This window comes from Colletotrichum costaricense, assembly GCF_030867565.1.
Source record: "Colletotrichum costaricense strain IMI 309622 chromosome Unknown Scaffold_15.1, whole genome shotgun sequence".
NCBI classification, from domain to species: Eukaryota; Fungi; Ascomycota; class Sordariomycetes; order Glomerellales; family Glomerellaceae; genus Colletotrichum; species Colletotrichum costaricense.
In genome coordinates, this window is record NW_026848244.1 from 1,145,547 (window position 1) to 1,159,624 (window position 14,078).

At 54.4% G+C, this 14,078-nt stretch overlaps 6 protein-coding genes across 6 annotated transcripts; 3 read left to right on the top strand and 3 right to left on the bottom strand.

Annotated features, from left to right (window-relative positions):
- Positions 1-51: 51 nt before the first annotated feature.
- Positions 52-2,487, top strand: CCOS01_12742 (WD domain-containing protein; the record flags this gene model as incomplete). The annotated part of the gene is made up of 2 exons (XM_060460890.1): positions 52-645; positions 712-2,487. The coding sequence occupies 2 exons, from the start codon at positions 52-54 to the stop codon at positions 2,485-2,487; spliced, it is 2,370 nt and encodes a 789-aa protein (XP_060308938.1).
- A 2,486-nt stretch (positions 2,488-4,973) lies between these two features.
- CCOS01_12743 (uncharacterized protein) lies at positions 4,974-6,262 on the top strand (the record flags this gene model as incomplete). Its single annotated transcript, XM_060460891.1, has 5 exons — positions 4,974-5,034; positions 5,099-5,146; positions 5,261-5,509; positions 5,584-6,037; positions 6,109-6,262. The coding sequence occupies 5 exons, from the start codon at positions 4,974-4,976 to the stop codon at positions 6,260-6,262; spliced, it is 966 nt and encodes a 321-aa protein (XP_060308939.1).
- Positions 6,263-6,611: 349 nt separating this feature from the next.
- Positions 6,612-7,741, bottom strand: CCOS01_12744 (cofilin/tropomyosin-type actin-binding protein; the record flags this gene model as incomplete). Its single annotated transcript, XM_060460892.1, has 3 exons — positions 6,612-7,007; positions 7,070-7,659; positions 7,723-7,741. 3 exons carry the CDS (start codon positions 7,739-7,741, stop codon positions 6,612-6,614), a joined length of 1,005 nt encoding a protein of 334 aa, XP_060308940.1.
- A 605-nt stretch (positions 7,742-8,346) lies between these two features.
- On the bottom strand, positions 8,347-9,123 carry CCOS01_12745 (uncharacterized protein; the record flags this gene model as incomplete). Its single annotated transcript, XM_060460893.1, has 2 exons — positions 8,347-8,555; positions 8,742-9,123. 2 exons carry the CDS (start codon positions 9,121-9,123, stop codon positions 8,347-8,349), a joined length of 591 nt encoding a protein of 196 aa, XP_060308941.1.
- A 431-nt stretch (positions 9,124-9,554) lies between these two features.
- On the bottom strand, positions 9,555-12,490 carry CCOS01_12746 (uncharacterized protein; the record flags this gene model as incomplete). Its single annotated transcript, XM_060460894.1, has 6 exons — positions 9,555-9,805; positions 9,871-10,286; positions 10,348-11,380; positions 11,443-11,709; positions 11,769-12,101; positions 12,268-12,490. The coding sequence occupies 6 exons, from the start codon at positions 12,488-12,490 to the stop codon at positions 9,555-9,557; spliced, it is 2,523 nt and encodes an 840-aa protein (XP_060308942.1).
- A 575-nt stretch (positions 12,491-13,065) lies between these two features.
- Positions 13,066-13,996, top strand: CCOS01_12747 (short-chain dehydrogenase; the record flags this gene model as incomplete). Its single annotated transcript, XM_060460895.1, has 3 exons — positions 13,066-13,114; positions 13,188-13,631; positions 13,701-13,996. 3 exons carry the CDS (start codon positions 13,066-13,068, stop codon positions 13,994-13,996), a joined length of 789 nt encoding a protein of 262 aa, XP_060308943.1.
- Between the last annotated feature and the right edge of the window lie 82 nt (positions 13,997-14,078).

A 14,078-nucleotide genomic window follows, 5' to 3' on the forward strand; every position in this document is an offset into this window, starting at 1 on the left:
CCCAACTGTTCTGTGCTCTGCTTCCATTGCTTGCTGAAACATATTGCGGCCATGGACCTCGCAAGCACGTCAACCGTCCCGGATCCCCGGAGCCTGAACCTAAACTTGAACATGGGCCTCGACCACAACCTCGACACCAATAACTCGTCGCCCAGTCACCGCCATGACGAGCTCGCCTCGACTTCTCCTTCCTCTGACTACTTCAAGAACACACCGACTTTCACCGCTACTGCCGACGTTAACTCCACACCACTCTCCTCCTCTACCTCCCATCACAACCACAACCACAACCACAACCACAACCACACACTTGCTCCCAACGCCGCTGCCGCCGCCAACGATGTGACTACTGTGAACCATCCATCCAGAGACAACTGCGACAGACGGAGACCTGACGAAGGAGAAGTCTCTAAGTTCCCCGCGAACATGCCTACCCAGCTCGTCGGCCAGACAGTTACCCCCTTCCTCCGAGAACACATCCCCGGCATCTACGCTCCCATCGGCAAACCCGATGTCCAAAACGAAAACAACAACTCCCTCATCCAGAAGCGAGACCCTACCAACAGCAAGTTCTGTTATCGTCACCGCCCCGACGCAAAGTGTCGTCGCGCGGCCGACGAGTCCAAGATGGTCTTGATTCAAAGTGTAAGCCCGTCTTGTGTTGATGCCCACAGGGCCTATCGACTCCGTGCTGACACGTCTGGCGCACAGGAACTCGATAAGCTGCCGTCTGCCGATCAGCAAGCCATCACACACGTGTGGTCCCTCTTCTCCGCCGCCCCCGCCAAGCACCGCGATCTCATGCTTCAGGGTATCATCACTCAATGCTGCTTCCCCCAACTGTCCACCGTTTCCCGAGAAGTACACGAACAGCTGAAGATCGACTTCATGGCTGCGCTGCCGACCGAGATCTCATACAAGGTTCTCGGCTACCTCGATACTGTCTCCCTCTGCAAGGCCGCTCAAGTCAGCCGAAGGTGGCGGGACCTCGCCGACGACGACGTTGTCTGGCACCGCATGTGCGAGCAACATATTGACCGCAAGTGTACCAAGTGCGGCTTCGGCCTTCCCCTCCTGGAGCGTAAGAGGCTACGAGACTGGAACAAGCAAAAGGAACTCGCCGAAGCTAGGAGCCTGCAACAGGATGCTGCTGTACAAGAGGTTGAAGAGGTTGAAAAGACCCCGACAGCCTCGTCGCCCAACGCCAACAAGAAGCGAGAACTAGTTGTCCTCGACGACAGCCGAAAGCGTGCTTGCCTGAGCGACCCGGGCGAGCCCATGGCACCCAAAGCCGGAGCAGACAAGGAGCGAGAACGTCTCATTCGGCCGTGGAAGAGTGTCTACCGTGATCGTTTCAGGGTTGGCTTCAACTGGAAGTACGGTCGATGCCACATCAAAACCTTCAAAGGACACGACAACGGCGTGACATGCTTGCAATTCGACGACGAGATTCTTGCCACGGGATCCTACGACGCCAAGATCAAGATTTGGAACATTGAGACGGGAGAGGAGATTCGCACTCTGAGCGGGCACACGATGGGCATCCGTACCCTCAAGTTTGTCGGCAACAAGCTCTTCAGCGGTAGCTTGGATCACACAGTCAAGGTGTGGAACTGGCAGACGGGTGACTGCATCAGCACGCTACGTGGCCACAGCGAAGGTGTCATCACGGTCGACTTTGATGGAAAGTACCTCGCATCGGGTTCCATCGACAAGTCGATCAAGATCTTCAACTTTGACAGCAAGGAAACGTTCTGCCTCCGTGGCCACGAGGACTGGGTCAACCACGTCCGCCTGGACCCTGGATCGCAGACGCTCTTCTCAGCCTCGGATGATTGCACTGTTCGACTTTGGGATCTGCGGAACAAGACATGCATCAAGACCTTCGAGGGCCACATGGGTCAAGTGCAGCAGATTCTGTTGATGCCGGAGGACTTTGAGCCCGATGAAGAGGCACTCGCTGGTGATGGCGCCGATAACGTGTCAGTTCACAGCGGCAGCGGCCGGAGCACGACGCCGACGGCGTTTGCCAACGTGGCGTCGATTCTCGGCTCTTCTTTCGGCGGAGGGGATTCCGGTTCCCCACCGGAGGACGACCGGACGTCGTTTGGTTGCGCCTTCAACTCGGACCCCACCCGGCAGCTGCCGCCCCGCTATATGCTCACCGCCGGTCTCGACAACACGGTCAAGGTGTGGAACATTCACACTGGCAAATGTCTCCGTACCATGTTCGGTCACGTCGAAGGTATCTGGGGCCTCGTCGGTGATACTTTGCGTATTGTCACCGGCGCCAACGACTCCATGGTCAAGGTCTGGGAGCCCAAGAGCGGCAAGTGTGAGCGCACCTTCACTGGCCACTCTGGCCCCGTCACCTGTGTGGGCTTGACCGACAGTCGCATGGCCAGCGGAAGTGAAGACGGCGAGGTGCGCCTGTACAGCTTCGAGGCAGAAGCACCTCTCCTCGAGGAATGTGGTACCCCAGCATAATGGAGCAGCGATGGAAAGTTTTGTGTTTCTTCTTTTTTGTGTTTTCCCTCCTCCTTGTGAAAAGGATTCCATTGTTTCAGGCGGGAGTTTTGCAAAGACGATTCCCCAACGGCGATTTATGAGAGACGGGCAGTGTTGATTGCACAACGGAGAAGCGACTCCGTTGCGGCCCATCTCATTCTTGTTCAGATTATTTAGATGTCCTCGTGGACCACAGGGACCGGGACCGGTACTAGGACGGGTGACGAAGCCCGACCATATGGGATGGCGTTTGAGGAGTCATTTTGTTTTAAGGAAACCCGATAGGAAAACCGAAAAAGGGAATTGGGTTGGGTGGCATAGGAGGGAAAATCTAGCGGCGCGCTTATTCCAAGTATGGAATATATCATGAGCCCTCATTTTAATCTACTACAAAATTTACGAGTCGTACCATTGGTTTTCACATGCTTTTGTCACACAGACGGGCAGGTTGTGTGTTGTGGTGGTGGTGGCTTGTCAGCCTCACCCGCTTGCGACTTTCATCTGATACTGGCGCCGCAAATCAGCACCAGCACCAGTGCCAGACCTTGCCAGGTCCAAGCTAGTTTCCCGTCCCTCCATCGCCAGCCTTGATCAGGTGACGGCCATGTGGCGGTGCCTGCATGACTAAGCTTGAAGGGGCATCAGGAAGTTGTTCGGTTCACTCATGTTCATTTGACTGTGTCTCTTGCGATCACTGTTCTCTCAGAGAGGATGAGACGAGACGAGTGAGGTGAGTTCAAGGCATGGGAACTCGCTTCATTACTATAGTGATGAGAACAGCGGTAGAGTATTAGCCATAGAGATGAGAGAACTCGTGTAAAGGACAAAAGGGAGTGAGTCAGTGGCCTGGATTGAATGACTGAGTGTGTGAGTGAATGAGTGAGGCCAGGACCAGCGTCCGAACCTCGGCAACTTCTGGCGAATGAGTCTGGCCAGTCGGGAGGGCGGAAGTAGCCGGGCCCCCAACTCCCCACACTCTGAGTACCAGTTCCGCACTTCCTTGCAGCCACCTCTTTGCCATTGGGGATGTTGCCCCGCAAAATCACAAGCTCGGCTTGGGGTCGGCAAAGCTGCGAGTTGGGCCCCGTTCTCCCCCTTTCGGTGTGTGTCTGTCTAGGTATTCTCTGCCGCAGCATGCCGCACGCTGGAACTGGAGCTGCAACTGGAACGGAGTCAACTGCCGCTACGTCACTTTTGGGGGTGTGGACTGTGGAGCGATATGTCACAGGCCGAGGAGACGTGAAGAGAGGAAGAATAAGAAGGAAGACATGATGAAGTAAGTGACGGGCAAACAACACATGATCACACTTACTCCAGGCTCGACGTAGGCATTTCAATTAGCTCCCTTGGTCCAGCCAGTGTCTGTTCAACGCTCAACCGGAAGACGATTGGAGACTGTAGATGATCCAAACAGCAAGGAATACCAAGAACCTGAGATGAGAGATGAGGTCCAAGGTACGCTTGCGGTCTCCAATACCTATGCCAATCACACCCCCGCCTGGCCTCCGTTCCGCCGAATCGGGATGGTCTGTCGCAGCGCAAACCCGCTACAGAGTCACAGACGTCTGAAGAGTTCAATGGTTTGAGCCACTCAGACATTGGTCCCGTGCTGCCTCTCTCTCTCTCTCTCTCTCTTCTCTCTCCAGAATGTTGTCCCTTCTCATCTGTCCATGGCATGGAAGACTAGAAGTCTATCCGTACACGCCCCCCTTCCCCCTCACGCGCCCGGTTTACCGAAACCCCTGGCGCTGGTGTGTGCCGTCGTCCTAGGCTGGAAAGCTGAGGTCTGTCTGGCTGGCCTCGTTGTGCCGCGGGTGAAGGGGGAGATGGAAAAGACCTTCTCCTCATATGCTTTTCTTGTCTAGCTCCTCAAACTTACAGTCCCCGTTACCGGTGTGTATGACACCAGGCACACACACACATACACACACACTCACTCTCACTCTCCCCAAGACAAGACCAAGACCGCCTTACACGCCTGTGCTCGGGACGAAACCTCGAGTCATCTGCTTCTTCCTGTCCTGATTCTATTCTGGCTTGTGCGGCGTGCTTTTGACATTGGCCACCCCCCTCCCCTCCCCTCCCCTTCCAATGCCATGCCATGCCCCCCTCCATCTAGTCAGTAACCGTATGCGCCACCTTTTATATACATGATTGCCCGCTCTACCGTGGCTTCTGTCATCGGCGCCGAGGATGTTTGGCTTTGCCTTTGTACGTCCCTGGCAGCGACTTGTTCCGAATCTTCTTCTTATTCTATTCCGACTTCTTCCCATGCCAGCTTCTCCCTTGTGATTCTCATGATACCCTCCTTCTTCTCTTATTTACTGTGACGCATCTCGCATCCCCATCTATACTCTCGATCAACAACAACAGTGCTCGCTTTCTCCTTTGTTGGTTTCGGCGCAAGACTTGCTGTCTCCTCTCTTCCCTATCAGTCATATCATCTACTTTCTTCATCTTGCGTCATGTCGTCCAAGGTAAAACAAGACGGCAAGGCGCCGACCTCGGCCGCCGTGAACCTCATTGGTATGTACACTTCCTCTCGCAAGACCGGCGCGGCAGAGACATCGTCACTAACACAACCCAATAGCCGGAGGTGGTGCAGGTATGATGGAGGCATTGGCATGTCATCCCCTCGGTAAGACTCCCTCCTCTTGCTGCAGCACCAAGGGCGCGCATATGCATGCGCAAGCACACACGCCTACCCGAAAGATGTGAACGAAAGTCAATTGACATGGGACCAAACCCACAGACACGATCAAGGTCCGAATGCAGCTGTCGCGGCGCGCGAGGCAGCCCGGCGCACCCAAGCGCGGCTTCATCAAGACGGGTGTCGAGATTGTTAAGAAGGAGACGCCGTTGGGTCTGTACAAGGGTCTCGGTGCCGTTCTGACGGGTATCGTGCCTAAAATGGCCATCCGCTTCACGAGTTTCGAGGGGTACAAGAATGCTTTGGCGGACAAAAACACGGGAGTTGTCAGTGGACAGGCGACATTCTTGGGTGAGTCATCCTACAAGAGATGTGCTCTTCTGCCAGTGTACCAAACGAGACTAACCTCTGGTCTCGTGTAATAGCCGGTCTCGCTGCGGGCGTCACGGAAGCCGTCGCCGTCGTAACGCCTATGGAGGTTATCAAGATCCGCCTCCAGGCACAACACCACAGCATGGCTGACCCTCTCGATATCCCAAAGTACCGCAACGCCGCGCACGCGCTCTACACGGTCGTCAAAGAGGAAGGCTTCGGCGCGCTGTACCGCGGCGTGTCGCTGACGGCTCTGCGCCAGGGCAGCAACCAGGCCGTCAACTTCACGGCTTACTCGTACTTCAAGGAGGCCCTCAAGAAGTACCAGCCCGAGTTTGAGAAGACGACGCTGCCGGGCTACCAGACGACTCTGATTGGTCTCGTCAGTGGCGCCATGGGCCCGTTGAGTAATGCGCCGATCGATACCATCAAGACGAGGCTGCAAAAGACGCCGGCCGAGTATGGCGTTAGCGCGTGGAGTCGCATCACCAAGATTTCGGCTGATATGTTCAAGTATGTGGCTGCCTCTCTCTTCTCCGTCTCTTGTCCAAGTAGAATTATGCTGACTGCATCAATAGACAAGAAGGATTCCACGCCTTCTACAAGGGCATCACGCCGCGTATCATGCGAGTTGCGCCCGGCCAGGCTGTGACGTTCACCGTCTACGAATTCCTCAAGGAGAAGCTGGAGAAGAGCAACCTCGCCTTCTCTGGAGCTGGCTACGAAGAGTGAATCGTGCTTACGACACGGCAGTGACGCAGTAAAGAACTGTTTGTTTTCCACGTAAAGAGAAGGGGAATGTCTGTCGATGTGCAAGATACCAGTGCCTTATCTGCGTACTAAGGGGCGGCTCTGTGATTTTGGAAAGACAAGAATGCGCAACGTGGTAGATTGGAAAAACGTGCAAGTAGTAGATATGCACGGGAGCACAATGTTCATAGAAGGTACTGCATTGCGTATGAAGTCTTGCCTATCATTAGCCCGATCCACGGGCTTTAGTTGTAATGTGCGTTACACGCGCTCGATCCCAAACTTTTTTCTTTTCCCACCACAAAGCTGCTACGGCCGGGGCCATGTTCGTCTACCGACCAGGTCTCTTGGGTCTGCTAAAGTTTTGTCGCACCGTCACCTTGGGGTGTAGCTCCGAGAGAACCGTGTCCTCGGTGATCTCGCTGGGGTCCTCAACCTCGAGCTTCTTATCGAGCGTCAACCCTGCCTCACTAGACGCCACGTCCAGTACGGCGCGCTTCATGAGGGGGTACAGCATGCGGTTCTTGATGGACCTGTTGCCGGCGTTGACGGGACAGGTATAGATGAAGAGCAGGGGGCTCGACTCGGCTCCGTTGTGGGTGTGTGTGAATCGGTAAAAGGTAAAGCGCGGCTCGGTGGAGGAAATGGTCTGCGTGAGCTCGGCAATAGAGGAGGGGCTTTCGCTAGAGGGGACGAGCTCGACAGACTCCTTTTCGGGATTGATTTTCTATACATATCCAGTCAGCCATGCAACATCAAGAAGAAGCGGCGCAGAGGTATCGAACGTACCAGCATCACCAATGTCTTGCCACTGTCCGGTGACAACTCCTTGAGTGCGACGAGAGCGTCCTCGGCAATGGGCATGGCCAGGGTCTTGCTAAGATGGATCTCCCTGGTTCCCGTACCGGTGCTGGCCTCCTGTTCGGCCTGCTTAACGGCGCCGAGGCTGCGCTCCTCCTCCGTCAACGGAGCCTCGAGCTCGGTGTGAGCATCATGTTTAGCGAAACCTTTGGCAGACAGCTCCTCTGCCATGGTAGCAAAGATGGACTCGCGGAAGTGCTCGGAGCCTAGCTTTCGGACTAGGGTCAGGCGGGTGGACGCAAAAAGCATCTTCTGGCGAACCTTGGCCGAGTCGGGGACATAGGTGACGGCTGTTAGGTGCGGAGCCGTATCATAGCGGCGAAGGAGGGCATAGAGGGCTTCGTTGGGCTTAAGATGAGGCTGGAGGGAAGCGAGGTTGTCGTCGAACGAGGAAGAGGACGATGCCTTCTCGAGGAATTGGACGGGCTTTAGGGTCTCGGCTTCAATGGTGATGAGAAGTCCGAAGTGGTTGTCGGTGGACAGGAGAGTGTTGAACTGGGAGATGAGCTCCTCAGAGGCTACCGGACGTTAGCTCTTGGAACAAATAGTACTCTATCGAGAGGAGAGCAATGACTACACACCGGAGATGCCTGACTGCATCCTAGCGATTGAAGACCGAGGTGCGTCTCGAAGCGTGCGTTTACAATTGAGCTTGTAGGTTGTAGCAGAGAAAAAACAGCAGGTCTAGTAGTATATATGCCCGACACCTCTATGCAGGAGATCTGGATGCCAAGGCGGACGCGTTGAGAAGCGGAGTATTCGGTGAGGTTGTGAGGTGGTGTTTGAAGCTTGAGATGCGGCGCCGCTACGTCAGCTGGCGGGTGGATCCAGTGGACGGAGACCGCGGTTATGGAGGGGTAGGAGCAGTTGCTGGGGTGCTGGGACACTGCAAGCTGCCACTCTGGCGGGCCTCCGCCATTCCATTGTCTGCCTTATGTCAGCATCACCATTTAGATAAGGCACCTAGATCTATCATAAGGTTATCTTATCTCTTCTTATCGCTTTGCCTAAGCAACGTACCTAGGTACCTTACCTTAAGGTACCTTACCTAACGTAGGTAGCTCCCAAGATCAGAAATATCCATCAAGACGACACAAGGTAACATTACATCCGACTTGGGTTCAATTAATTCAGCGTCATGCGATCATCTTCATGCCTCGTTTCATACTACATTGAGTTTGTTTAACACTCAGCCATGGCTACATTCAAACGATGCGACTCCAATAGACACATCCCAAGTACGCAGCCGTGATGGCGATGGCATACGGGACAACCGCCCGGGCAGCCTGGAGCCAAGCTGCTCGGCGTATGACTCTGTCCGACTCAGTATGGGAAGCCTTGTCATTGACTCTCGGGAATGATTTGTCTTTGGGCACGTCCTTCTCAAGGAACTTGCAAAGAGGCTCCCATCCATCTTCGCCGACGCGATACACCAAAAGCCTTTCAGGCGCCACATGAGCCTTGACGCGCTCTGAATGCTCTCGGAAGACATCCGGTGCTCGCCGATGCAGCTCCTCGATTGTGCGAGCACCACCAAAGAAACCGCTGATAGTCTTCTGCATGGCGAAGCCAGCCCTGTTACCAATTACCATGCCCACACCCTTGAGAAATACATCAACCCACGGCCCAAACAGCGGTTGGATAACTTGGCTGTCGAAGCTTGGAAACCACTTGTCAAAGTCGCGTTCCGTGAGAATGATCTTGGCATCGGGATAGGCATCGATCAGCTGCACTGCCCAGAAACAAGACAGGTCGGTCACCGCGTCGTACGACCCGAAGAGTTCGTCCCAGTCTTTTCGAGTGAACGGCGTGGGAGGAGGTGTCTGGCCCTTTGCGTTCACTTCAGGCCAAGTCGCGATGGCGGCTCGCTCGAAGAATGCCCAGTGCGTTGGTTTCGTCCGGGAATCCAGACCGTGGAAGACGTGCTTAAAGCCCAGCTCAGAGAGGGCGGCCGCGAGAGAGTTCGTGCCTGTGCGAAGCATACCGACGGCCAAGACCTTGGGAGGCCCAGCATTTCGAGCTTTCTCCTCGTGGGTGGCCATGGAAATGTTTGATTGACTTGGCACGAGCGAGCGGAATCAAAAACTTTGCACCCCACGTCGAGAACCCAAGATTCTGTTGATTGCAGCTGATGTTCATGAGTTGCAGTTGAGATAGGGCAGACTGTCGAGTTAATAAGTTGCCGCCAAGCCATCCTCCCTCGTCAGCACTAAGGGCGCCACAGAGCCTTCTTGTGGTGAGAGAGACCGAACCCCACCACCGCGCACCACTTCAAAACTCAAGGCAGCGTTTCAATTGATTCGGCATCCTGATTGTGCTTCAGCGTCTGTCCTCGTACTCGCGATGGACCGTTGCGTCATCTTCCTGATGTTTCCATATCGAATCTCTTCGATAAGTATGCATTCTCTTAACATCAAGTGACCAGCTGCTTTCTGCTGCGCATAAGCAACTCACGGTACTTCTCCAAGCTCTTTCCGATGATATTGATGAAAGGCCATTGCGTGTTGCTTTTAAAAAAGTGTGCCCATATTCTCAAAACCGCAAGGCTTAGTGAGGCGGGATCTCGATCCGTTGACGTTTCGGGCTCATCGTCTTCGAAATCGACGACATCGTACGCCTCTTCCACAATGCATCGAACCCAGTGCAAGATGCGATCCTCGCTGTCTGTTAGTCTCTTGTCAGTCTGGGGACGCCGAGAGATAGTCATGAACAAGCATGGATCAGCTTACCACTAAGAGGCGTTGTCGCGACGGATTCAGTGAGTGATGAGAGCCATTTACTGAGCAGAACCGCACACTCTAGCCCCGAAAGTGAGTGACGAACGCTCCAGAAGAACGCCTGGCTACGCGCGACACGGTCAACGCCAAGTCGTACAGGGATACTGAGCATATGAGCAGTGTACAGCAGCGCGGTGATGACACCACCACTTCGCTCCACGGCCGGAGACCGGTTGATGGCCTTGGCGATACGCATAGGGTCTCGAGATTCAAGAAGCCGGTACGGACCAAGGTGAAGGTAGATGCGCACATAGGCGAGGCCGAGCAAAGAGCTGGATGTGAAGGGGATAGGTCCATTCTCGTTGTTGGGGTCAAGACTGGATTCGGGAGCTTGCTGCCACCCTGCGGTCCAGGAACGCAGGCCTCGTCTTCATCAGGATGTCAGTATCACGTTACGAACTGAGAGTCAACACGGGAAGAGGGACTGACTCAAGCTTGTCAACCTCTTCGCTGGGAAGAGACGCTGACTGATCCATAACTGGTAAAGACAAGTCGCGGACAATGAAAATCCTCTGGAGGAGCCCATGCAAGAGGATGTAGTTACCCAGTGGTGTTGGAATGGGGTCAACGGGAGCGGTCCCGTCTGTGTTCCTCAATAGCAATGACAAAGCGTCTTGAAAGTACAGTTGTTGCTTCTCAGTTTCCTGGCGAGCGGTCTGCCACTGGCACGCCGACTGCGCTTTCCACTCTCCAGTCGAGCAAGGGAGTCGAAGACCAACCTCGTTGCTGCGTAGCACAGGATACACGTTATATGCGATGCTGTGAGTGTGCATGAAGGAAAAGGCAATGAGCTTGGCTCGGCGCGTAGACTCCTGTCGCACCCATGCTTGCCAGGCGGCTTGCGGGGTGGCCTGATCGGCAGGAAGCTGAGGGACATCCTCTTCATAAAGACCAACTTCTCGAAGGATCTGTGCCAGAAGTGCCTGTAAAGCAAACGCTTCCTGCACGAGTGACACTTTGGGCTCCCAAGTGGCGTAACCCATGAGGGCAATCAGGGCTCGAACTGTCTCTATTGGTTCCCAAGAACCCCAGTCCCTCTCCCGGAAACCTTGCGAGGCGCGGCGTTGTGGCGTCAGGTTGTGAAAATTCAGAGATGAACTGGTATTCGGACCAAACTTTTCAGACTCGTGCATCAACCTCTCCATGAGAATAGTCTTGCCCGCATGAAAAAGTCTCTCGGACATGCGATGCTCGAAGCAATACTGGGCGCCGACTGCAGCGAGGCCGAGAATGAGTTCAATGGAGTGTTCAGGGACTCGCCATGTTGGCGTATGTATGAATGGCATGTGCGAGTGGAATCCCTCGAAGAATGAGGTTAGATAGCGCGATAAGGCGTGCCGTGATGGGAACTTGAAATCTGGATCGAGAATGTCTCGAAATGTTTCAATGGAGTTGTTCAGACGATGCCGCTGCTCGTCTGATATACGGTACGGTTGCGAATCAATATCAACAGACCGCGGGTCTTATTTACCATGTCAGCTAAGATGGCTTTGGACAATACGCGAGCCTTTGATAAACACTCACTTGTGTCTGGCAAGGTTTCAGATATCCGATTGCCAGTGGGCGCCGATGGTAGCCACGAACTAAAAGGCGTCCCCGGTCGAGTTCTACTATTACGGGCCCCCGGCGTAGTTGTCCCTTCTCTGGACATTTTCACCGTTGTGTCGGTAACCTCGTGATCTCTATCAGGGCCGTGAAAGTAGGGGCTCCATTCCGCTGGCAGCCCAACACCGTCGAGAAAGTTGGCAAACTCTCTGAAGTGGGCGTCAAATCCCACAGCATCTTGATTGCCTAATACTTTTGCGTTAGCTTTCAAAAGTCAGAAAAGCGGACTCGAGCCATCAACCAACCATTTTCATAGAATTGATCTCCAAGCAGAGCCTGCTGATATGAGGCATCTACGAGAGCGCCGTTCCGTGGGACGGCCATGGGATACAGCTCTGACGGCGGTGCAGGTGGTTGTTGCTGTTGTGCCCAGTGGTCCACGCTCATCCCCGAGAGGGAGACGGCAGCAGCCAGATCAGCCTCAACAGGCCCATGGGTTTCCCCCGAGTCCGGCTCCGATGGGACCCCCGGAGACTCAGATCCATCCTCATGGAAAGCGATCCGCTGATGGCGGGTCAGCAAGTCACGCCGGGCAAAGGCAGCTCCACATCGACAGATGAATGGCTTCTCCTTGGTATCTGGAAGAACGTGCCGGTTAGCATCGTAGCACGTGGCAGTATCCCGAGCGTCTGGTCATGGAATGGGCTAGTAGTGTAGCGCCAGCAGGAGGGGTAGCTGATCGTTGACTCCAGACAAACATCACTCCAACACTTGGAGGAAGCTGAGGGAGGGGGGACGACTGACGCGTTCGCACATGGCGCTCCAAGTGCTCGGTGCGCTTGAACGTTCGTCCACAGTGAGGACAGGACCGCGCATCAGGGCCGTGACCGGTTCGCCTCCTTCGCTTGACTGGAGTCGAGTGCGGTCGCGGAAGCTGCTGCTGCTGCGGCTGCTGCTGGTGAAGCGGCTGCGATTGCGGCTGCGGGTGCGGTTGTGGATGCGAGCTCGTGCCGTTGTGGGACAGCATCCTTCCCACCTTCGCTTCGCGAGACTCTTCGGGCTTCTTGCGTGTTGGAGTTGAGGGAGACCAGGTAAGTTGGAGAGCAGAGGCTTTGGGGCATCCATCAGGCTTATGTTGGAGAAGACTGCAGCTGCTTGTGGGTCTTGCTTGACAGAGATAACTCCAACTGCCGTGGATTGGATCGCCCGCTATCTTTGGAGACTGACTCGTAATCAGACACCCCCTTGGCTCTCTACGACCCTGCGACCCTGCAACCCAACGCCCTTATCTAACGGAATTAGCCTTTGGAGTCTATGTAATGTCGAGGGTGTTAATGATCATCATTCGCTTGAGACAGACAGGTCGGCCTTCCCTGCTTTATTCCGAAGTCGTAACCGTAACATTGAGTTATTCGGAAGTTGTTTGCTCTCCCCGCAGTATCCACCAAATACGTGTTTGTGGACCAAGAGACATTGAACTGGTCCGAATGCTGATTCAACCATCGAGACTGCTGTCAAGCCTACATCTATAATCAGAGCAGAGCTGGATTTGGAAATACATCAGACCTATGCGTCTCGAGACATAGTTACCAAACTCTCGTCATGTTCAAATTTCCTGGAGTTGCTTTCATTACTGGCGCAGGAGGGACTGGTGAGTCACAATTTACATGGCGCTGTGAAGCTCATGGTCGCGTCCTTCAAGCTCTAACTCGATTAATACCCAGGCATCGGTGCTGCAGTCGCAAAGGGGTTCGCGCGATCAGGATGTTCAAGAATTGCCATCACAGACCTTAATCAAAAGTCACTCGCAGATACGAGAGATGCCATTTTACAAATCAATCCAGAGGCACAGGTATTTAGCCAAGAAGGCGACATCTCGAACGAAGGTTTTGTCAATTCATTCGTTGGAGATATTGCCAAGAAGTTCTTACGCATCGACTACTCAGTAAGCTGCGCCGGCATCCTGGGCCAGTCACTGCGGTCACACGAAACGTCAACAGCCGATTTCGATCTCATTACCAATGTCAACTACAAGGGTAGTTGGTTGGCATCTCGGGCGGTCTTGAGCCAAATGCTCAGACAGCAACCCCATGAAGAGCATCCAGAACAACGCGGCGCCATCGTCAATATTGCGAGTCAACTCGGCATTGTGGCGCGACCGGCTGCAGGTACGTTTAGCCGCTCCTTGAGGTAATAGGTTGTGTCGCACGATTACTCACATAATGCTTTTGTGTCAGCACCGTACTGCGCGTCCAAAGCCGCCATCATCAATATGACGAGGTCAGATGCCATTGACTATTCGCAAGACAAGATCAGAGTCAACTGCGTCTGCCCGGGGGTCATCGCCACGCCAATGACAACAGCGTCAGAAGAGTTGGTACAACGACTGAGGCCCGCAATCGACATTGCGCCGATGAAGCGTATGGGTACACCGGAGGAGGTGGCTAACGCAGTAATGTTCCTGTGCTCGAGCCAAGCCAGCTTCATCCAAGGCCATGCTCTGGTCGTCGACGGAGGCTACACCATCAACTGAGAATTGATAATGGCAACTCAAATTTCATCGGATACGGTCACACCCGTACTACTTCGTGGTAACACTTTCCACAATCGTGACT